The 24800-nt window shown below is 44.6% G+C and overlaps 1 protein-coding gene across 5 annotated transcripts in view; it reads left to right on the top strand.

The window, feature by feature from the left end:
* Positions 1–23948, top strand: part of thoc5 (THO complex subunit 5) — an 85119-nt gene extending 61171 nt beyond the window's left edge. For all 5 annotated transcript variants that reach the window (XM_055074610.2, XM_055074616.2, XM_055074621.2 and 2 more), the window contains 8 exons: positions 1374–1479; positions 2639–2740; positions 12271–12479; positions 13953–14056; positions 16073–16160; positions 19072–19187; positions 20408–20592; positions 23569–23948. In XM_055074610.2, coding sequence (XP_054930585.1) covers positions 1374–1479; positions 2639–2740; positions 12271–12479; positions 13953–14056; positions 16073–16160; positions 19072–19187; positions 20408–20592; positions 23569–23635 — 977 coding nt within the window. In that variant the 3' untranslated portion in view covers positions 23636–23948. The remainder of the gene's footprint in view (positions 1–1373; positions 1480–2638; positions 2741–12270; positions 12480–13952; positions 14057–16072; positions 16161–19071; positions 19188–20407; positions 20593–23568) is intronic.
* The last annotated feature ends 852 nt before the right edge of the window (positions 23949–24800 follow it).

Genomic DNA, 24800 nt, shown 5'->3' with positions numbered 1-24800 from the left:
GTTTAGCAGTAAGTTATGGACCTTGCAACAAGCAATAAAACAGAAAATGGCAGGCATAACATTAAACGAGGTAGCAAGAGGATGGCTGATTGCACATGAATAGATATTCTAGCTGAGGAGGAGGAAATGCACCACACAGGTAGATGGACTATCATGTCCTTCTGAGACCCCTTGCACACTATACAGTCAAACCTCCCTATACTGTGTTATCTGATATAGCAAAATAAATAAAAAATTGTCTCACCACTATGTAGTGTGCTGAAATATGTTGGTAACACCTACCAGATATTACAAAGATATTTTTTGTGTGAGATGCAACTTCGGTTCAACTTTATTGCCCATTCAGTTCTGGGCTTTTTAAATTTAACTTGCAAGCAATCATGTAAAATGTTTTTCCCAGATATGAAATCGGTTGCATGTGGAACTGTGTGGAAGTGGCTCAGTCACTTTCTGTCCCTCAGCTGTCAGGAAAATTGGCACTATGTATTTGGGTCATCACGGATGACAAAAAGTAACCTTGAAGTGCCTTTAGAACCATTTGGGATGAAAGGAAAGTCCGGGATGCAGCTTAGCAGCAGCAGCAACATGAAAACTGAGCACACAATGTTGCATCTTCCTACTCAGTCTTTAGGCAAAGAAAAGCATTTTTTTACTATATCAAATGCAAGAAGACAGTCGCTTTCTCCACATACAATGGCGATGATGCTTTAGGCATATGAACTAAATATAGGTTTTCTGTGTTCGTAACATAACAGTCGGTAATAAGAACCAACTTGAAAAGCTGTTATGCGCCTGAGCTGTCTTCAGATTTCTTGAGGATGTGAATGAAAGATAAAGCATGGATAGATATTCTAGCTGAGGAGAAAAGGGGAGCAGAGGCAAATTGTAGAACACACAGAATTAGTGATCTATTGGAGTGGTGGAATGGGTGCTGCAGGAAGTGAAATGCAGTTAGTGGCACCAGTGGTGAGATTAGAGACTTCAAAGTCTCAGTTGAAGCAGAACAGTACATCGATGTAGCTTGTAGGTTTCAAGGATGTACCTCTATGCCTGCTTTGCATTACATGTAAATGTACTTTGTCAGTTCACATGTTAGAGATGATGACTCCTCCCGATAAATACTGTGTGAATTGTGTTTTTCAAAGCTCTAAGCTTACTATGTCAATTAGTCTCACCGATTTGCACTTGATTTGTAATTTGCTGCTAAAGAGACAAATCATCTTTGTGTCTTTCATTCGTACTTCAAGGCTGCTTGCTGTCCTTCGGTCCTCTTATTCTGGGCCAATTCTAGGGCTTGTCTTTGTCCTCATATATACTGCTTATTGATTAAGAATTGGTCGATTGATTTGGTCAATTGACTTTATGTGTTCCAGGGTACAAACTGCAGATTACGTTTACATACATCATACCCCTGCACATTGTCACCGTCACGGCCAAGGTCACTGAACCTCATGGTGTCTCAAGTGGCGTCTCTGCAAGGTAGGCTCTTTTTCTTTTTTTTTCAGTGCCATATTAGAGAGTTATAGCTAAGCGGATTTATGGGCCAACGGGCCGAGCAGGCATGTGGAGACGGCAGCAAAGCGCCGCACGAGAGGAAGAGTTTTAGCTCAGCGATCCCTCGCTCGATTGAGCGGAGCGCTTTGCTACGCCACCTGCCGAACAAGGTTGGGGTTGCTGGGAAAAGATCAGTATGCTCACCTCAGGTGCTTGATTGCGGTCATCCACTTCAAATCATCGCCAAACGGCCTCGTTGCTGAAGCCTCTCGCAGGATACAGAGGTCCTCTTTAGTGATGAAACATCTTCGAGGCTTTTTCGCCTACAGGCGAGCAAGTGCCATGTCTGAAGACGAGCCTGACAAGATGCCACTGCTGTTCGTGCCCATAGTTGCCATTCGCTTCGCGAAAACACTGGTCCACTGTGTGCGCTCCGCTGGGGAGAGGATATGAGCGAGCGAGCGACGTGCTCCGTAAAAACGATGGCTGCCTCAGCATACCGCACATGCGCAATGGCGTTTCTGCTGGCCTGCTGGGCCCACTGGGCTATAACTCTCTATTAACTGTGCTGCCATGGCAACTCATTATTTTTAACCATCTTCTTTTTCTTTGTCTAGTGTCTTAGTCTATTCTGCAAAGATGGGCCCTTCGAAAGAAATGTTCATCTCCTGCAGATGACATTGTCACTGTTACATTATGTGAGATAAGTGAATTCGCTGAACACTTCCGCGAAGGGGAGTTTCAAACACTTCTACATATCCTAGAAATGGAGTCGCACTGTAGCTCACGATAATGTGCCATTTTTAGCCCATAACAGTCGATCCCAGATATACCAAACCTGGTCATATTGAGTTGTCTTAATAGAACAATTGTAACATTCTCTCTAAAATCCTATGCAAAAGTTTGGTGCTGTGCTACGCGTGTATTGAACTCCCCTTTCACCATCGCATTCGACATATAGAACACCACATCGTGCTGTGGCAAAGAATGCTTTGCATTAAAACAGTGTTCACATGTCTCCGCCGTTTTCTGGATGATCCAAAATATATATATATATGTCACGTAAATATATTGTCTATAATCTTCTGTTTGAAAATAAGAAGGTGCTTACAATGCGTGTTGTTTCTTTGCCCTTCCTTGCCAGCCCAGCTATGTCCCCGTCCACGATTCTTGACAACTTGTTTGGTGATGACAACGGCCTCTGTTCTCCGAACCCCGCCAACCATTTCCAGCTCAAGAAAAATGGGTGAGGTGTCATAAGCGCTTCACATTCACTTCTCATTGCTCCTTATAATCTTATAGTCGTGACGTGGGATGGCATTCTTCAAGTCCGTAATCTGTGTATTGGAGTTTAGAAAAGCATCTGAAAATGAGATAAGAGCCGCACAGGGAGTGATTGAACAGAAAACTACACATGTAACGTTTTGGGACAGGAAGACAGTGTTGTGGGTGAGCGAGGAAATGTGGGCAGCTGATATTCTAATTTGAGATTCCAAGGGAGGAGGGCAGTCAGGCAAGTCGTGATGTATAGAGCTGATAATTGGTGATCTGTTAGCGTAACAGATTGGGTGCAAAGGAAAGGGAAACATAGTTGAGGTTGGCGGAGGATTATGTGGTGCGATACAGTTTTTAAATTCGCTGCTCCCATGTAACTCTACACCATTTAGATCATGTGCAGTAAGTCTGGCCTTAGCGGGCCAGGCCTTAGGACAGAGTGTGCTACTAATATATCTGTGCATCTTCAGCACAGGTGTGTCAAGGGATGCCCATAGGGAGGGGCATAACCCCTCTGCAGCATGCTCTCTACCCCTGTACGTCTCTTCAGCCATGTAACGTTCACCTGACATGATGGATAAGATTATGTTCACTTTCTCATGCTTATTAAGGAGCACTGACATCATATTTACAGCACTTCCTTTTTCTTTTTTTTGTAACTGAAGATTTATGCCCTGGAAAAATGCTGGCAAGCATTGAGCACCCCAAATAGTTTACTTTAATATACTTAATTCTTCAAATCACTTCTGGTTTCAGCACCCAGGAGGTGGGTGTGTCATGACACTATGATGTACAGTTAAACCTCATTATAACGAACTTTAATACAGTGAAACCTCGTTAAACCGTAGTCGGCCGGAGCTCGGAAAAAGTACGTACTAAACGGTAGTACTGTTTAACTGAAGTAGCATGAGATCGCCCAGTTACCTGTCGAAAACGGAACTCAGAGAGAGTGCGATGAAAGGGGAAAAAACATGCAGTATTTATTCACTTCGCGCGACATAAGTGTTATTTTCGTTTGATGCCACGGCGGCCTAGCACGACGACAGCGGCCTCAAACTTATTGAAGCTGTGTGCCAGCTTCTCAGCCAGCCCCCTCCTCTCGGCAAACACTCGCACGGCAGATTCCTCGTTGGCGTTACGTATTCTCCATGCACGCACGCAGTTGTGCTGCATAAGTCCCGGGGCGCCTTTTTCATTGCCGGGTGCCGGAGTTCGGAAAACTTTTGGTTTGGAATAGTTACGTTATCGCACCCCTGTTCTCGTTGCGACGATTGCATTCATGAGGCTGACGTAGCGCATAGCTTATGCCACTGTCGGGCCTGAATCGCCCGTGCTGTCGCTTTCCATGTCTTCATCACTGTCGCTAGTCGACACTTCGGCAACAACAGAGGCAACGATGGCGAAAAGTCGAACCTCGTAGCCAACATCTCTTCGCGGTTGCAGCAGCGTTGCCGAGCAACTTCGCATTCCAAATGCCACACACTGTAGTCAACAGCAGATGCATGTCGCGGGCCAGCGCCGACTTCTACGTGTCACGTTCGATAGCATGGATGATGTCTAATTTTTCTTCTATGCTGAGCACTCGGCGTCTTTTTTATCCGAGCTTCGGCATGACGCGAGTCCTCGCTTGCACGACACCACAACGCTCTCTGGCACGGCGTCGAAATGATGTTGATGTTGATGCGGCTTCACGTGCAAACGCACAGGGCGCTTGGATGCCGTTGTACCAATCTCTGAGGCTCGTTGTTCTGCTGAGCCGCCGACGCACCGCCGTGTTTGCGCGACGAAAAGTGGAAACGCTATGTTTTAACCGATGCGTACGCAATAAGCTGGTATGGTTTATGCGGATACAAAATACATTATGTTCAATAGCCGCTGAGTTGGGGAATTGACTTTACTACTTTTAAACCGAAACTACTGTTTAAGCAGGTACGGTTTAACGAGGTTTTACTGTATAACAAAATTCTGAATATAACGAAGTATTTTACATTTCATAACCTCTTGTCCATAGAACACCATTTAGTACCTCAATATAACGAATTGTGTTTGTATACAATTTCAGTATAACGAAATTTCACTGGCACCGCAAAGTAATGCCGAGACAATAAATTGAAACTTCCACAGATGCAGATTAATTAATTTAATTAATCAATTAATCAGGTCAATTAATTTAATTACAAGGGACGGCTTGTAAATGCACCTATCAAATTTTGCGCCGCGCAACAAGAGCGACCACCAAAGCGGAGCCGCATCATGTTCCGTATAAGGTCCAAGTGCGATAAGATCCTTTTGTGCCCGACACACTGTGTGCTTTAGGTGTGAGTGAAATTGTGCGAGGGTGAGACAAGAAAGATGTTGGCTTTACGAGTGCCTCCTTCCTGTGCGAACAAAGGAAAAGAGGGGAAAGGGAGCAAGCTCCTGGTAACGCAATCAAGTGCACACAAGGGCAATGGGGGGGGGGGGGGGGGGGCGAGGGGTAATTTCCTGCATGTCTCGATTTCCGGCGCACATCTCGGCCGTGGCTGCGCACGACTGTAAGCGCGGCTGAGTGCACACACAGCCATGCACCCTGCTTTTTGCACCTGTACAAAGAGTGGGTGTGCCGTGAGAGCGTGGCATCATGGAAGCTGTCTTCCAGCGCATTTAGTATTTACTGTATTGGAGATGGCGTAATCTCAAGCTTCTCATTGCGGGCGATGCTATTAGCCGGGGGGGCAAAGTGCATGCGAAAGCGTGGCTGGCTTCGCTTAATTCATAATACCTATTTAAAGATATCGTCGACGTGTCATGAAACCATATCATTCGTTGCCAACTCCAAAATTCATCGAAATGAATTGTTTTCTCATTCAAGTTTGCTTTTTTTCAATTGCCCGATAATTCGGAAAATTCTGCGGCCCCTTCCCATTAAGAAAAGAACAATTGGCAACGGTACTTTATTGCATAAAGGTCGAATTTCAATACAACGAAATTTTAATATAACAAAGCAAATTGTCGATTTTACCGACTTTGTTATATCGAGCTTTAACTGTATTGTCTTGCCCCATTCCTGCAATTGCTGCAGCTGCCAGATGCGAATGCAGTCAGAACAACTGTTTGTAGTAGAGCACTGCATGGACCCGGGCGGACCTGAAATCCTGGGCCTGGCCTGTGGGCTGGGCCAGGCTGTCCGAAGCATATTTCAGTGGGCCCGGACCAGGCCCAGGATTGAAGCCATGGAGCTGGGCTGGGCTCGGGCTTGAAGCCATTGGCCCGGGCCAGACTAGGGCTCGTGAATTGGCCTATATATATATATATATATATATATATATATATATATATATACAGTCGAAGCCACTTATAACGATACCGGTTTTAACAATATATTGCTTAGAACAATGAAAAGCTGTAGCACCATCAACTGTTGCGCGTTTTCTATGGGGAAATAACTCGCTTACTACAATGTCCCCGTGCCATATTATCGGTTATAAGGATGAAGTCTGGCTGCTGGGTGTCCGTGCTGAAAGGTAATGGAATTCGAAATCCTTGAAAAGAAAAAGCTAAATGCGAGCCACTGCACGATGGCCCACCACCCCAACTGCCGCCACGCGCTTCTCTCCATGAGAGATACATGCCAGCCCCACGCGCATCTCTGCCATCGCCCTTCCACCCCTCCAAACACGAATGGGATGCCCATAGCTCTGCATCACGCAACCCTCCGAGACACGAATGGACCACGCCAACTGCACTGACAACACTGCCGGTGCTGCAGGGCACTGCTCTCAGATTGCTTGTAACTGCTCGCTGGGCCCTCACTGTTGGTTCTTTATTCTATGGCGCTCATTCTGCGCAATTCTGCTAACGGATTAAGTCGCTCACGCTTGCATTAATTCGTTGCGTCGAAGTTGTTCTTGGCCACATTGTTTCTCAGCCTCGTTTGACTTGCCGCCAAAAGGAAGATGGCTGATCCGCCCACTGATCATGGGCAATGCACGACGTTGCAGGTGAAAAGAAAGCGCACTGCTATAGATTTAAAAATTAAATGCTTTTAACCCTTTCGCTGTCGGACCTTTCTGGCCGTGACGCCCCCCCAGTAACGGCTTGGTTTCAGGGAACGAGCATAACAGGGAATGAACATAGCAATTTATTTTTGATTATGATTGGTATAGAAACAACATAGTCAATGCAATATGCACATTTCCGTGTTCTGCAGCTGTTGTTAGTAAACATCATCATCATCATCTGCCTGACTATAACATCCGTTAAACATCCGAATCTGACGATGCGGAACTCACCTCTTCCTCGCATGAGACTGTCTGAGTCCGAATCCAAGCTCAGCTCGTATTCTGAATCGGAATTGAGGCACCGCTCCAATGAGCAGATGAAGGTCCGCGCGCTCAGCTATCCGAAAGTAACCGCGCGCAGGAAGGATGCGCTTTCAGTCGCCCGCACAGCGGAGAGAAATGGGACGTTGCGTGATCAAGAAAACAGAGGGAGATGGAAAAAGGCTCAAACAAAGTTTGAAGAGCTTTACGTTTACTGCTGTGTCGGAAGTGAGGGTGCGGCGAGAGAGCAAAAGCAGCAATCGAGTCACTCTTTTCGGAGAGGCAACGGCGCGTGCCTCTGAACTTGACGCGCCGTAGCAGACACATCAACAGAAGAAAAATAAAAACCTTCAAACCAGCGGAGATGGCAGAACAACCCTTGAACCCATAACCATGCCATGACCACATGCGCGCGACGCATGATACAGCGAACACGGAGCCACCGCGCCACTGGCAGTCGCACCGTACTCTTCAAAACATGTACTAACACAGGTCGAGGCGAAAATACGAACTTGTAGAAAGAGTTAACAGATGGTGTGGCCAGTCCAGGAGCGCCAGCTTTGCGCTCAGGCGCGTAATTTTGAATGCACAATAGAGAACGTACCGGTACATCAGTGACACTGTGGGGGGGAAGCGCGAAGACGTACCGTTACGTCCGTGACAGCGAAAGGGTTAACCAATGAGGCGATCGTTGCGAACGTGCTTGCATCGGATAGCAACAGTGATGGCCACGACGGCAGTGATGATGCGGAAGGGCAGGTTGCCTCAAAATTGTCTCCGCGAGAGGTCCTGTAGACAATTCAGTCCCTCGTGAGCTTGTTTTCGCGAAGGACCTTCCGCTTCACCACATGGAGCACCTAGATTAGATGCCTTGGAGAAGGATGTCGGCAAGCTTCACGTAAAGAAAGCGAGGCTGACGGACATGCGGTTTTCTCGTGCAAGCCAATGGAAAGTATGTGGCGAGATGCTGCTGCGGCAACCTTCCCGCATCTCTTAAAACGCGCCTTTTGGGGCCACCAAAGCAGTGCCTCGGCAGAGCTCGTATGTCACTTGCCATCCGTGACTCCTCTTTGCAGTTATAGCAGTGCCATTCTTGAGCACCCGACAGCTGCAGCTTGTTAACAACACGCGATCGGGGCATGCAGGAAGCATATTTAAACAGTTAAACGAGTCAACACAATCAGTAGCTGGATGGAGGAAGGTGTTGAGGAGGAGAACTGACCTCCCTGCCATTATAGTTTTCTCGGAACTGCTGCGCCATCCCCCATTTTTATGTTTTTTCATGGAACTCGATTATAACAATTATCAGTTAGAACAATGTAATTTTTGGGGCACTTGAACATTGTTATAAGTAGGTTCGACAGTATACACATATAAATTCACATGTTAATTGTCCTCATAGGACGAAATCGTACGATAAAAATAAATGCATGCGCACCTGCAGAGAAATAACACCACAGGCAATGGGCCAGGTCACTGATGTTCCCATGGGAGAAACAAAAATTTCTGTCTTTTATTATTTATGCATTGTAGCTGGTTAGACCCCAAGTAGGCAAGGCACATATGGTACAATCTGTATGTAAACAAAAACAAAAAAAAATTTTTTTTGTTTACTTAGAGACCAGGCTTGGTCTTGTACACATGGGCCCTGGCTAAGCTTGAATTGTGGCGTTTGATGTGTCAGAGAAAAGAGAGAGAGAAGGGAAGAAGGGAAGGCAGGGAGGGTAACAGACTGAGTCCAATTTGCTACCCTACATGTTTGGAGGGCAATGGGGAGTGAAAGAGATAGAGGGAGAAAACATAAGTCTATACCGCACTTTCACATGCACTAAGTTAGGCGCAGAATGTCTATAGTCGGGCACTCAAGTATGTTGCCTTCAAGTAGTGAAGAAGCACTCAAACTGCTTTCTGGATTAATGAACTGTGAGGCCAGGCTCCCAAGATCTTTGCTTCTGTAAATGGCCTGTTGTCCAGTTTATTCAAGGCACATTGGAGAGTCTGACGTTGGTTATCAAAGCGAGAACAGTGGCACAGATGATGACTGATGGTCTCTTCGCACTTGCACTTAGCGCACATTGATGAGTCTGCCATTCCAATACGATAGCTGTAGGAGTTGGTGAATGCTACTCCTACCCACAGCCGACACAGCAGTGTTGCGTCACATCGTGAAAGGTTTGCTGGTAATTTAAGTTTCAGTGATGGGTCGAGGCTGTATAAATGGCACTTAGAGTTTTGTGGTGTTTGCTAGTAATTAAACGTGATGATACGAGCGAGACTGCAAAACCCTCTTACCGTGTCTACTCTCAATAAAGGTATGAGGAGTGTCGGTGCGCCAGCCTGGGCACGTCGGGCAGCATCATCGGCGAAATGTCCCGGCAGCCACTGAAAGATTATATCATGTCCTCGTTCAGAAGCGCAATGGCAAGTTTCGTTGATTTTAGACGCCAGCTGTTCATAATTGCCACGTTGTAAACCTCGCAAGCTCTGGAGGGCTGCTTTCGAATAACATAATATATTGCCCATTTGTTAAACAGTTCGTTTTCAATGTATTCGACAGCAGCACGAAGAGCGACCAGTTCGGAACCTGTAGATGTCATCATGTGTGGTCTTAAACTTGATGACGACTGATTGAGATGGTATAACAATTGTTTTATGTGCCAAAGCCACGATGTGATTATGAGGCATGCCGTAGTAGGGGACTCCAGATTAATTTTGACCACCAATGGATCTTTAATGTGCCCCCAGTGCACGGTGCATGGGCTTAGCTTAGTAATGAACGGCCGGGCCAGGGTCAGGGCCCGGGCTGGGCTTGGTCATGTACACCCAGTTTGGGCTGGGCTTGGTATCACGGGCCTGGGCTGGGCTCGGGCTTCATAAAGCAGGCCCGAACTGGGCCCGAGCTGGGCCCAGGCTGGAAAGTCAGGCCCTTGCAGTACTATAGTGTGTAGTACTAACTTTTTTTTAACAGCATTGTTACACTTAGCTGTAATACTGCGCAGTGTCAGCAAATTTTGCTTTGTGTTATGATGTCAATATAATGTCAATGCCAGGTCTACAATTTAGAGACCAAATTTAGGATCAGATTTTTTATCTGATAAGTGTTCCCTGGCATTCATAATTGATTAGTGTGCGAGAAGTGTGTAGTAGAGTTTCAACAACTCTGACAGTAAGAGTCAATACTTCTTTAATGCTCTAATACAACAGTATTTAAAGGTGTTCCTTAAGTTTAAGCAGCAGAAAACTAATACAGTTAAACCTCGATATAATGAAGTCGGCAGTTTGCTTTGTTATATTAAAATTTGATCTTTCATAGTAGTAAGTACAGACCCCTTCCCCCCCACGATGGATTTTTTTTCCTTTGAAGAGGCCGCAAAATTTTTCAAATTATCAGTCTATTAGAGAAAAGCGAATTTCAATAAGAAAGTACATCATTTTGTTGAATTTGAGCGTCAGCGACAAAAGATACAGTTTCATGCCGTGTCGACGATATCTTCACACTGACAATACCAAGCGGAGCGAGCCACACTTTCGGGTCTGCACCGTCCCGGCGGCTGATGGTGTTGCCCGCAGTGGGACAACGCTATCATGAAAGTGCCGGCAACGGGGAGCAAACGCTTTGTCTGCCACTTGAGATTACACAGCCTCTAGCACTAAACGCACTGGAAGACAGCGCACTATGCCACGCCATCTCTGCTCTCCCAGTCTTTGCATACGTGGCAGATTACCTCCAAAACAGGGCGCGCGGGCTGTGTATGCTCTCAGCCACACTGACAGCCATGCGCAGCCACGACCACACTGGAAAAGGAGGTGCACGCCTCTTTCGATATATTCGAGATACAGTCGAAACCCGCTATAACGAAATCTCGCTACTACAGAATTCTTGCGCCAGCGAAATAATTTCGTATCCCCAGCGAACTCCCATAGGATTCAATGCATCTCGTACCTGTCGACAACGAAATGTCGCTGTACTGCAATCCCGCCTCAATGAAATTTGCCTGCATGTAACCCCATATATTACCTACTCGCGCAAGGCTAGTAGGATCCAAAATGTGCTCATATGTGATTGCTTTGCACGAAAATTGAATGAAATACCACCACATTACACTTACAAAAACAATCAAGCACCAGAAGTAATTATGCTGGAAACACGTCTCGGCCACCATATTGTTTGTCGATCGCCCGTCTTAGGTGGCAGCATGTTGCTACCCGCATGTGAAGACAGTTTTTGCACAGCTAGTACAGCGCGTAATGTGCGCCTCAGTGAGAAACATGCAGCAAAAGCAAGGAAATCCATGTCCCACCGACGGGGAATTGTTTATGGCGCTTGAGGTGGCGGTCGCAGCATGCAGCGCCACGCATCGGGTTGCGATTGAGCAGTCGTCCGAGAATACACATGCTTCGAGAATGCCAGTTTTGGTGCCACCCGACAGGCGTCGCGTGCAGATTCGACGCTGGATGTAGGTTTGCGTGAATAGGCCGTAATCCCTATCTCTGAGTAGCAGTCCCTGAGTAGCATTGTGTGAACTTGGTGTGACCGTGAAGATTGTTGAATCTTGGCAGGTGGCAAATCACGTTGCTCCTGACAATGAAATGGAGTGGATGGCGCCTGCTCCTTACTGTTGGCGCCATGCACAGGCCTTTTCTGTGTCGTACAGATTGACCTTACGATAACCCACTTGCTGTGAAGTTGGGATAGGTGTTCTGCATTTTAGAGAAAAACTAGAAAGTAAAATTTTCTATGCAATAAATAAAAGATTGCCACAAAAAACAGCTTTACTATTAAACCTGAGAGCGTCATTAATTCATTAGTTTCAGAGGGAAAAATGCACTTGATTCTCTTCAACAGGAATTCTATTGATAAAAGTAATATTTTTTAGACCTTCGTAAACTAGAACTGAGCTGTAATCAGTGCTGGCGTACTAATTTTGGGTTCCCTTCAATAAGAGTATGCCGTGCTGTATGTCTTGATTTCTATGTACCTACGTTACTGATAGCATCCTATATTCTAGTTAAGCAATGCTAGGGGACTCCCGAGCATATGCAGCACCATATTTTGTTGCCCAAAATTTGTAAGCATGAAGTTTTGTGAAAAATGTTCTAATATTCGATGTTTGATTCAATATTTGGCTTTCTTTTTCTTGATTTGAATCAGAATGTACTATTTAGTATTCGCTCATGCCTACTAATGGCCATTTTGCAGGTTGGAGGACTTCTCCACAGTAGTGGCCGAGGTGGGCAAGGCTTATCGCTGGGCACAGCGCCTCGCAGGCCTGGAGTTCCTGCAGGGCTCCGGAGCCTCTGTGGTGTACAGCCATGAAGTTGGACGGCCTTTCGTGGAAGAGTTTGCGCGCTCCATTACGGCCCGCTTTTCAGCCCGTGTTAGCCTTTACGAGCAGCTTCTTTCCCTAGGTGAGAAACACAGCCGTGTTACTGAAGCCATCTGTCTATTCACAGTGCTTCTGAGCAGAGCTCTATGTTAGGTGAGAACGAAAGGATTCATACTGTGCACGGCAGGGTTTTGAAAAGAACTTGTGTGGTGACTAACAAATGCATAAGTGCAGGTTAGTTTATATTTTTGTACAACTTGAAACAAAGAATTGTCATCTGCCTGACTGAGGCTTCAAATAAAATCCATATTGGCAACTCTGAAAGAAAGCTTTGCAGTGAAAGAAAAATTCTCCCTGGTCCAGGGATCAAACCAGGGACCAATGCCTTTCCGGGGCAGTCACTCTCTACCATCTGATATAACCAGGAGGCCAGCAGGTTGCACAGTGAGGGCAAATTAATTGTCAACACAATAAACAGAGATACTGAATTTGGCAAGTCAGTTCTGCAAAAGCTTCCACAGAACTGATTTGCCATATTCAGAGTCCTTGTGATAACTTAACCAGTGTTTGTTAACAGGAATTCAAGATGCTGAGTTTGCTTAAATGAACACTGATTGAGAAAAGATGTTTCGAGTATCGTGCATGAGTTAGACAGGGGTACTGAAAAATCCCACTAATGCAAAGCTGTGCAAAAAGCTGAAAAAATTGCAAGATAAGCGGAATTTCGACATAAGCGAAATCACGAACATATAAGCCCGCTGACCGCAAATAGACCACATGGAGCCTTTTCGAAATGCCACCAGTAATTTTCTTTGTCACTTAGTCACAAATTGTGAAGCAGAACCATTCAATGCTGTGCTTGTATTTTTTGAGGGCCAAGCTCAAATGTCCATGAGGCATTCTGAGTGCAAAAAGCGCAAACGTGCACTCTGCGTTCTTGCACGTCTTAAACTTTTTTATGCACACTTTCTAGTTGTTTTTTTTTAACTTCATCTGACTCGGAAGTCTTCCATGAACAAAATAAATCTGACATTTTGTCAGTGTGATGTCTGTAGCAGATTTTAGAGCAGTTTTCTTACAATGCGGAACACGTTGAACGCAGAACCCTCAAAGGGCTAAAAGTAAGGTGGCCAGTACATTTGAATGCACATAGCGTTTGTCAGTATAATGGATGTGCACTTTTGTACAGTCTAATTAATAAACCTGTACAAAATTCAGAGACTGAATACGCTCTGATATGAATAGCAAAATGAAGCTGTTTGATGCTGTAACTAATAAGCCTGTGCAAAATTCAGAGACAGAATACTCTCTGATATGAATAGCAAAGTCAAGCTGTTTGATACTGCCTTTTATGAGGAATTAGGTAACCAAAATTTGTGGTTAGGGTCAAGTTATTTGTCCACCTCCCCTAGAGACCTGTGCCTGCTGTCATGCTGTCCTAAGTACTCCGTCCCGTTCGTTGCACTTCTCACATTTAAACTCTCCTGTGAACTGCTTGTAGTGTTCCTGTTACTGAACTCCTGCCTCACACAGTTTGCCTGTACAAACTGTGCAGAAAAAGGCCTGGTGCAAGTTCCTGCGTTGCTGGCAGATCATTTTCCCAGCAAAGTGACCTCGGTGCTGAAGCAGTGGACACAGGTGACCCATGCTGACGTAGAGGTGAGCAGTCAGTGCCCCTTGAACTCTGGATGCATCTCTTCTCGCTACTTTTCTTCGCCAGTATAATCGTGAAGTCTGGCCAGCATGGTAGGGCTTCTCGTGTCTGATGCTTGGTGGCAGGGCACAGGCATTGTTTTGACTCACGCCCTCGTAGAAACTGTTCTTTGGTAAGAGTAAAAGAAAGGAAATGGCTCACGTGCGAGATTGCGCATCATGCTTCTGAACAAAAGTAGAATGCAGAATCATGTGACAGAGTGTTGTTTGCATCGTGCAGTAATTTTCATATGCCTGTTTACCACTGATGACTCTTTTCATTTAACTATTTGGTATTACCACTTGTGATTTTCTCTGATTTCATTGTAGTATTGTAGCGTTGCCTGTATTGTAATTTACCTTGAAACTAAAACTCCTTGTGTAGCATTGTTACTATTCACACTTTGTATGTCCTTTCTATATATTGTTCTTGAGTCTAAACCTTTGTATTCCACAACTGCTTGGGCCTAAAATATTGGCCTGCGCAATTCTATACATAAATATATGCTATCAGTCAATCAATCAATCCATCTAAATACATATATGAATAAATGAAGGAATAGGTTTTTCTTTAAAATGGAGGAAATATTGGGAGGTCAGCTGGCCCCTCTCGCACCCTTATAGAGCTAGCCATGCGTCACATTCATTGTAGTTAACTTATTGATATCACTTGTTGGCTACTTACCAATTTATAAACAGGACGTAAGCTGTCATTATATCGTACATCTTCAAAGTGGTTTAGCTACATCATTTTCTCACTTCCGAAAAGTCTTTGTTCAGTAAAAGTAATGCTTTTTGCATTCTGGAACAACAAATGTAGTTTGACTTGATATTTGTGTTTAGTGTAAGCTCAGTGTAAGCCCTCGTTCCCCGACACTCATTTTCGCTGTGCTAGTCATTGCTGTGAGTTTTGCTTTGTAAGTACACTAGAATCTTGATAAACGGAAATCGCTGGAACAGAACTGCTGCTTGAACTGCACACGATCCTCAAGGTTGGTTGGTTTTGTATTCATGCAATGCTCAAGCGTTGTTTCTCAGTAAATAGAACTCTCGATAAACAGAACCAATTTCCCTGGTACCTTGAGGTTCCGTTTAAAGAAAGTCCACTGCACAACCGAATCTTGATGTAATGAGTGTAGTGGACACGAATATAAAGAATGATCAAATGTAGAGTAAATCTGAAATTTGGTCAGCCATGCATATTCTACTTCTATAATGAAACTGAAAGCACTTGATACAAGGCAATATTGATTATAAAAAAGCAAGTATTTGTTCATATGCAGCCTAAGATATGGCTTCCGGTAGTGAAAATGTCAAGTACTCGAAAAGATCAAATCAAAATGGCACATTTTGACACACAGGCATGTCTTAGGCAGCAGCTTGGCTTGCATACAGTCAGCTAAGCAATGTGCCAATCCCATGGGATCACGTGGTTGCATGTTAACGCCAGTGCAAGGTACATGTTTGTAGGTGCTCACATGGTACGTATTGGCACGGCAAGCAACCGACAGGCCATCAAGATCGACAGGAGTTTACCTGCCTTTATATATTATGTTTTTCTTGAACTACTCTGCAAATATTTTTATTGATAACAGTGTATAGAAATGTAATAAAAATCTGATATTGTGAAGCTATTTTTTACCAAATGTGACTTTGTCATAATGAGGTTTGGCTGTATAACTTTAGGCTGAGTGGGTCATACTGGGCTGCGCCGTGGCAAGGTTTCGACACGAGTGAAGCAAAGGAGCTGTCAGAAAACAAACTTTTACGCATGTTTTTTTTTCCCGGATCTGTTGAAGCTTGGCGCTAAAGCCTTGTTATTAGTAGTAAAGGGGCATAGTCAAAAGTTGCGAACACAGGTACTTGCTGGCCATGGCAAGGGAGCATAGCCTTTCTTTAAAAAAACTTTTTTCTTTTGTGCTGCATTCTCAGGTATAGTGCATATCTACTGGTCATTGAGAAGACGTCGCATTGTCGTTTCAGAGCCACCCATCGCACAAGGAGATGGAAGAGCTTGGCCTAATACGAGGGGATGAGCTCGTGTACCAGGCTGTGCTTCGCCGGGGATCTGGTATGAGGACATGCTTTGCGGAAACAAGGAAAATGCTCCATATCAGCAATGAAATGCTGCCGTCCTGTGCTGCATGATCTTTTAGTTAAACCAAAGGGCTGGATTCAGCAAAATTATGAGAGAAGCTAATGCGTGCGGATGCAGTCGGCTGTAACATCCAATTCATGTTCCACGTGCATGAAAAACCTGTTTTCTTTTTTCTGTTTTTTCATTGCCCAACCGTTTGTGCTGTTCAGCGTCCAAGGATGGCTCCACCTTTAAACGGTGGGCTACTTGTAAACCATGCTCCAGCTCTGAGGCTGCATTCCAGAAATGACGACTGAAGTCGCCAAACAAAGCTAGAGATTACTTCCTAAAGTCATTGCGTATAGCAGCACAAGCATTTGTTTTTCAACAGAAATATGCATTTATTTACTTTTTGTTTTCGTATGGGCTGCACCTGATAAATTTGGACCCAAACATTAGAAAAAAGGTTGTGACCCTTGCTTATTAACATATGGTGTCGCTTGAAGCCAGCTTTGAAAAAAATACGAGTATGGGCCACCGAACAGGAGTCCCAGTGGTGTCTTTAATAGAAGAAGATGCTGTTCCTTCTGGCTTCTAACTATGCACAAGGTTAGCAATGAGGTAACCATAACAAAAAGTTACGGCAACAAGCCTTATAGAAGCAGGCTGTTTCAAAGTATACCTGCCAACTCTTCCAAACATTTTGTAAATTTATGAATTTGAGATCATTCGATGATCTTTCAAATGTTATGTTAATCCTCTAAAAAAGAAATTCTGTTTGCAAAAATGTTTTGAAGACCTTGAAAAATGGGGCAGGTGCAAAATTGCAAGAAGAAATGCATATAAGAAAGAAATTGTAATGGTATCTGTACCACCCTGTTGTTGCCACACAAGGCACTGTATAAAACACAGATTACTTGCATTGATAGGTCTATTTCGGAAAATTGCCAAAGCAGGTGAAATCAGCAAGAGCTAAGTCACTGAAAGTGTCACTGTGATCTAAACACAATGTGTTGCTCCTTGTCAGTAGCTGCTGGGGCATGATACGTCCCCGCCCCCTCCCCCGCCATACCACCACTTCTGTAACGCTCATTATGAATTTTTATGAATTTTAGAGTTCACAGGTGTGCAGGTATACAAAAACCATGGGGCAGAACTGCTACTGTCGTTAAAAGGGCCACCAAGTTTCTGCTTTGGGGCCCTTTATTAATACAGTTAAACCTTGATATGGATGAAATTCCCGATATAATGAAGTACTACTTATCTTTTTATAACGTCTTTGTTCATAGAATGCCATGTATACTGATCTACAGTATAACGAAGTGTGTTTATACACAATTTTAATACAGTTGACTTCTGTTAATTTGACCCTGACAGTACCGACGAAGCTGATCAAATGATCTGGTGGGTCAAATTAAGCCAGATGCAGAAAAAATGCCACACCACACCGCTAATTCATTCGGCATTAGTTTCCCAGTCCTAACATGTCCCTGAATCAAACATACACCCACTTTTTATGTGTCTAAAGCAGAAAATTAACATAGAAATGGCGGCTGAGAGCCTGCGGCCCTGCCTATGCGCGCTGATATTAATTTGGAGGTGATCGGCAGTGCCGAGATGTCCATGGCTTCGTGTGCACTGTCTTCCCACACATTTAGCGCTGGAGGTTGTGTAATTTCTCGTTTCAGACACATGTCGAAGCGAGAGGCAGATGAAGCATTCGCTCCCCCTCTGCCTGCGCTCTTCGTGATAGCGTCGTCCCATTGCGGACAACACCATTAGTCGAGGCAACAAAGTACACGCGAAGGTATTGCAGGCTTCGCTTTGTAACTCCAATGTGAAGACATTGTCGACACAGCATTAAACTGTATGTTTGGTCGCCAACTCTCAAATGCAACAAAATACTATTTCTTTTTTTCATTCAAATTAGGTTTTTTCGATTGCCCTATAATTTGGATAATATTACGGCCCTTTTTGTGTAAGACATATCCGTTGGCAACTGTACTTAAAGGGACACTAAAGGCAAATATTAAGTGTAACTAAAGGGATAGATTAGTGCTTGGGAATCTCAGGTGTCAATAATATTTGAGAAACTGAGGTAAATGCAGGACATGATTAGAGACTCCCCTGGGACATTCAAGCACTTAAATTCTCTCACTAGTACTCAACCACTCGTTAGAAAAATGATCATTGGATTGTATTAGAAGACGAAATAAAATGCTACTTATGCAGTCCTATTTCATATTTAGAAGAAAGAACAAATTGAAATTACCCTTGAGAACGACGCGGGCGGTCGAAGTGTTTAGTTTTCGCTTGACTCTGCACCGCCCACGTTCTCGCGTTTCAGTACTTTCCTGATTGCGTAGTGCCGTGCTGGTTTTGCTGGCTCGCAAAACTCCCACAAACTGCAAGTAGCAGAGAATTCAACTTCCATATTATGCCGAGGGATGCTCAAACTTATGTGACTCGAACGGTCTACGCCACTTGACCACAAAGCAGCTGCGGCGGCGAATCCACCGCTCTGTCTTGGCTCGGTGCCGCCATCTGCAGGGCGCTGTTTTACTCATCGACGGCAGCAAAGGGCGGCGATGGCGTATGCAACGTCACCACTCCCCCTGTTGGGTGGCGGGAGATTTGAATTTCGAGAAAAGTATTCAGACCCATCAGATGCAATTTTCTCATAAACTAAGTCCTTTCTTGGTCCAAAACAAGCGTTGCCAGGTTTCAGGAATGGTATTTAAACAGTCCACGTCGACTTCTTATTTGCCTTTAGTGTCCCTTTAATTTAGCAAAAGGTTTGACTTTAATATAACGAAGTACCGATTTTACAGACTTCATTATATCGAGGTCTAATTGTACACCTGCATTTTCTTTGTTCTTACGACCCCTTCTATCTTTTGGGCAGCCATGGTGAAGGCCTTGGTGCTGTTACGCGACAACTACCCGAGGGAGGCACCCCTATTTCTGCTGGTGCTTCAGCTGCGAGAGGAGTGCTCCAGCCGCGATGATGATGCGGTCAAGGTAAGCAGCACATTGTTTATCGTGCACTGAGCCTCGCACAGACAAGCCTGCACATGCGAGCAGCTCTTTATCTTAAGGTAGGATGGGGAGTGGGAGGTAATTACAAAGCAGTTGTTATTAATGGGAAGCATTCTTCGAGTCCAGCCACTTTTTGGCAGGCAAGCCTATCTCGCCATTTTCGTAGGCCAATCTCGGTGACAGTTCAGTCTTAAGTTGTGTGCTCCTGGGGCCACTGGATATGCGTAACAGGGTTTTAGTGTGATTGCAGTCTTATTATCTTGCCATTGCAAACATTCTGTCTTGCTTAGGGTAAATATAAACACTACAGCATATAATCTCTACTTGACCATTTGCTTCACACAAGTTACACTATGCATACAACCGTTCTCTACAAATCACAATGCTGCACATTATGTAGGTGTCACCTACAGTTGAGTCTGCCAAATTTTTGTGTTGCATTGCCAGCAAGTAAAAAGAAAGACTCGCCTGAAGTAAACAAAGCAGCCCATCCACTTTATTTCACACTGTACAATTTCACAATGTGTTTTTTTTACTAAGTAGAACCCCATTCAGCAGACAAAGCATGACCCCATGTGTCCTTTTTGGCGCTGTTGCTTACATGCATTTACAGTAGAACCTCTTTCATGTGTTTTAGAAAGTGTCGGAGATGTGTTGAAACAAGACAGACGAAGAATTCCCTGCCCACTATTGACACTTTTCATGATAACGTCCTACTGGAGGCAACAATATCAGCCATGGAGGCATTGTGGACACGAAAGCATGGGTGGCTTTGCTTTGTACTGCCAATGTTAAAATATTGTCGACACGACATGAAACTGTATCTTTCATTGCAGACTCAAATTCTATATTTTTTCTTTCAGATTTGCTTTTTCTGATTGCCCAATAATTTGCAAAACTTTGCTGCTTCTTTGATATAAGAAAAATCCATTGGCAACTGTACTTATTTGCATAGAAGGTAGAATTTCAGTAAAACAAAGTTTCAATATATAATGAAGCAAATTGCCGATTTTAGTGGCTTCTTTATATCAAGGTTTAACTGTAACGTGCAATTGTGTGCTGCACTCTTTGCAAATTGAAGCTGCATACCGAGATTACCGTGTGCTGCATTGTACGATTAATGAAAAAGAGAGCCGTTTCTTCTAGAAAGACCTCTGTTTTAATTATGTCAAAAAGCACCAGAGCCATGACTTCACGTGCAGGAGCTGGAGCGCGAACTGAACCTGCACTGCGTGGAGCAGGAGCAGGCGCAGGCGGGTGACCAACTGCTGAGCTGCCAACTCCAGCAGCTTCTGGTCTCCATGGACGTACTGCTCGAGTCACTGTGTGACCACCTGGATGCACCGCGCGAGTTCTCCAGGGACAAGGTGCTTGCCCGGACGGCAAGGTGAGTGCCGTCGTGTTCTTGCGTCTGCCACACGTGGATATTTACTTGCCTGTCTTATTAATCTAGCTGATTGATGCATTTGCATTGCTCTATGAGCTTTAAAACAGGTAACGAGAGAATATGCCAGGAAAGACGAATAAAACAATTCTTGTTTACATTTAAATAAAGCCTCTTTCAAGAGCAAATATTGTGCCATGTTGCCATAACAGACATTTTACGAGCTTTATTTTTAAGCACAGAAAAAAAAAACAGCTATTCAAATGGCAACGTGTGACAAACACCTGAGAGAGCTGTTTTCAAATGTTCTTGACAAAGCATGTATTGACATTGTGGCACTTAAATTATTAATTGAAAAGTGGGTTAATTATTCGGTGTCAATTATTCAGTAAGAATACAAATACTCTAGGCTTCTGTTAGGAGGCTACTGGCACCATATGGTTGGTTTTATCCACACAAAAGACTTCAGCTTGTTTAAAAACTTGCTCCAAGTTAGCTCGGGCACTTGGTATATATGGATGTGATGGGATGAGTAGTATGGTACCAAAACCGCATTGATGGACCATGTTTACCCAAATCAAATGTGTGCCTTCTTTTTCCGAGAAAAGGGGTCCGCAAATTGCCTGTGCATTACAATCGGATACAGAATGAGAGCCACATTTGCTGTGTTGGCAACAGCCTGCCATCAGAGCCCATCAGACGCAGTGTCATTGCCATCACAAAAATCGTGACACCATACTTTTGTGAAAGTGCTGTTAGTTCGTTTTGTGCTCGACTGCGATCTAGCCAGGCTGGTAGATCTACCGCTGTATTCTCAGTCAATAACTTTCGGCGATAGTGCTATCACTGTTGCAAGGTTTCGCACGACTCGGCACTGGATGCGGGAGTGTATACAGCTGCCTGTGTTTCGGGCATTGTTCCAAGCTCTCCGGCTGCGCGCAGTACCAGGAACATTGTCGGCCCCGTACTTAGAGGAGTCTGATGCCAAGCGTCGTGAAGGCGATAGCATTATCGCTAAAAGCGATCAGTCAAGAATTACTCTCCTCCGTGCATGGTATCATGGACAATGATGTGCAAATGGCAATAATGACATGCCCCTTTCATTATGAACGCTCATATAAAAAAAACTCTCAGCCCTAACACTCCGTACAGATAGCCAACCAGCGAAGCTGAAATGTGCAGCCCTGGTGTTTGCCACTGAATACAGTCGCCGACCGTTTATTCGGACTTCACGGGGACTGCGGAAATGTCCGAATAAACAGGTGTCCGAAAAAGCAGATTAAGAAAAAAAAAATGAAATCCTTTATTTCCACGCACTTATTCGGTCTCGGCAGTAGGCTTGAAGAAATCGTGAATGCGCCGTTGCACGCTGTTCCGTTTACGCGCAGTCAGATAAGCCCGAGAGGGCGGTCGTAGAGGGTCGTACGGTCACTATAGGTGGCTGAAAGCACAGTCACTGCTTGTACACGCTCCGCATGCGACGGCAGCGTAGCACATGGTGTGTCATCTTCCGACTCAGAGTCATCGTCCGGCGATGCAGCAGAAACCTGACGGATGATCTCGCCGTCATCGAGTTCTGCGCATGTCAGTACAGCAGTGTTACCACCTGTGAAACTGTCAAATGAGACGGTGTCCGGAGTCGCAATGCAACCACTGCGCAGGTCGCGGCAGAACATTTTCCGCGTCAGTAGGGAGCACATCGGAAGGCTACAAGTCTTCCCGGCACCCGCTTGCCGGCATTGCCCAGCGCAGTCTGCGTGGGCACTGTGGGCGCCATTAGACACTTGGCGCGATGTTTCCATGTGCCGCGTTGGATCACCGGAACCTCGACACAACACACAAAGCAAACACCACCGTGCCGACACCAGTCGCACTAACGAAAAACGTGGTCTGCTATCAGCGTCGTGCGCGAAGAAACAAATCAGCTGCTGGATTATCTTGACGTGGCTTACTAAGCTGAAAACGGAACTGCTGTAGAGCCACTCTATCGAACCAGGCCATTTACCAGGCAGAAACGATGATGATGAGCGGGGATTTCCAGTAGCGCCACTTCGTGGGGCAGCAAGGAGGCTCCGTTCAAAACAAAAATGGCGTTCAGCAAGTCGAACTGTGCACCGGTCAGAGTCGGTGCATGGTGCTCTCAATCGAGTTTGCTCAAGGTGTGTCCGAAAAATCAGACGAGAGGTTGCAAGGTGTCCGAACTTCCGGCAGTTGTATACATTATGGTCTATGGGGAGAATGGCGGTGCCGCGAAGCTGACCGAATAATCGGGCATGTCCGAAATTTTGGAGTCGGGAAAATCAGTCGGCGACTGTAAATCCCAAAGGTTTGTTAAAGTCTTTCTCAATGATTGGTTACATCATTATGTTTCTTAATTAATTAAGGAAGACGACGAACGTGGGAGCAGTGGCACAAGCGCATTTGCATGGTAGTGCCGAGGGGTGCCAACAAGCTAGCTGTGGGAGAAGATGACGACGCTGGAGCCAATGCTGACGATAGTTTTTTTTCTACACACGGACACGATAGTGAGGAAAGTAGCCCTTAACGTTTACCCTGTAAAATTTTTCCCCTCTGTGAAGGTCAATTCTGCATGTCTTGTTTTTTTTTTTTTCTGACCGTAACCATGGGTGACACGCTATACTTTTCTTTTATAAATCAGCAATATATTCCATTCACGTGCACTTTTGTTTTCTTTCTTTGAATCCGCAAAAGTTAGGTGCACGTTTAGAGCTGAGGATGCATTAGGATTGGGTAAATACGGTGGTACATATAAGGTAGATAGCATTGTGAAAGTTATCTTGCATTATATTGTCATGTGAAAAGACAAATAAAAAATTTGGTATCCCTCTGAGCTCAGACAAAGGGTACCAATGCAGTACGCTTCACTGGTGATTACCTAATGATCACTTTGCTGTGTGTGAGCTGTCGTCACTCACCCTTTCACACTTGCGTTTTTTTTTTTTTTTTTTTACAATGCAGGGGTCCAGGCAGAAGTCGACCATACAAGTTCCTCCCAAAGCCAGGCATTTTCACACAAAGGACATGAGCAGATGTCTATTCCTCATAAAAATCTGAACTAATAGAAAAGACTCAATACCGTTAAACTTAATGGATTTTTTTTTTTTTTTTTTGGCCTACCAGCAACTGCACACTTCACACACACTGCAATGACCCCCCCCCCCCCCCCCCCCCCGCCTCTTTTTTTTCTTGGTAGCAATGTCTGTTTCACTTCTCTGGAGTGCCTCCATACAGAAAACCATGCACGGTTATGCCAAATTAGATGATTATCTTTGCATCACTGTCCTGACAAAGTTTGTCTTTTTGGTAGCCTCTGCAATAAAGATTCATGTTAAAGCGGCTGGCAAAGTGCATCTTAATTAAGCAGGGGACGCATGTTCAACACGGCATTTGATAGAATGCGTGGCATGTCTGAAAGATGGCTGCTTGGGCTGTTGGAAGATGATCAAATTGGTTGGATACCGTTGTATGTGGTTGTTTGTGCAACAGGTCATATATTGGCTCACACATGGAATCTTACAATATGTCTTATGCTTTAAGGTTTCCAGCCGTCCTGGATTTCCTAGATAAATCCCTGTTCCCAACAACTTGACCACAAAGAGGCAGTAGTATGTGACTTAGCACCATTAATGTTCCATGTGCCATCCGGGAGTTCATGCTTGTTTTTCCAGATTGAGCTGCGGTAAGATTTTCAGCCAGAATTCCTCACAAACTGCAGCTATGCCACATTGATCTTCAGCAATGTGACTCACAACTTTCTAGACATATTCAGCTACTCTGTTCGTCCTTTTCACGTCCGCAATGTTTTACCTGAGAGAACACTGGTCGCTCCTTTGCTTGTTTTAAACATTCTTTATTCAGTTCATGCTGATTGAAGTTCACAGCGAACACATTATGATGGGAGCTTAAAGCCAACGGGTGATTCTGCTTTAAAATCCGAGAGATTTCACGATCACATTTTTCAGGAGCACCATCTATTATGATGCTCCAGGAATTAGATAGCTCAAAAGATTACAACAAGAACAAAAATAGAGCTTGAGATGAGCAACACGCATGTTTTATCACACACTTTTAATCGGTAAATTCCTCACATAAACATTAGCCCACTACCCCCCCTGATGCTGAGTTTTGTAGAGTCGGCAGCTTCAGTATTAATGTTCCATGTGCCATCCTATAATCTCAGTAGTACCTGC

The sequence above is a fragment of the Dermacentor andersoni genome, chromosome 3, assembly GCF_023375885.2.
Source record: "Dermacentor andersoni chromosome 3, qqDerAnde1_hic_scaffold, whole genome shotgun sequence".
Classification (NCBI taxonomy): domain Eukaryota; kingdom Metazoa; phylum Arthropoda; class Arachnida; order Ixodida; family Ixodidae; genus Dermacentor; species Dermacentor andersoni.
Note: the sequence above shows the minus strand (reverse complement) of the source record. Positions and strands in the feature narration are given on the sequence as shown.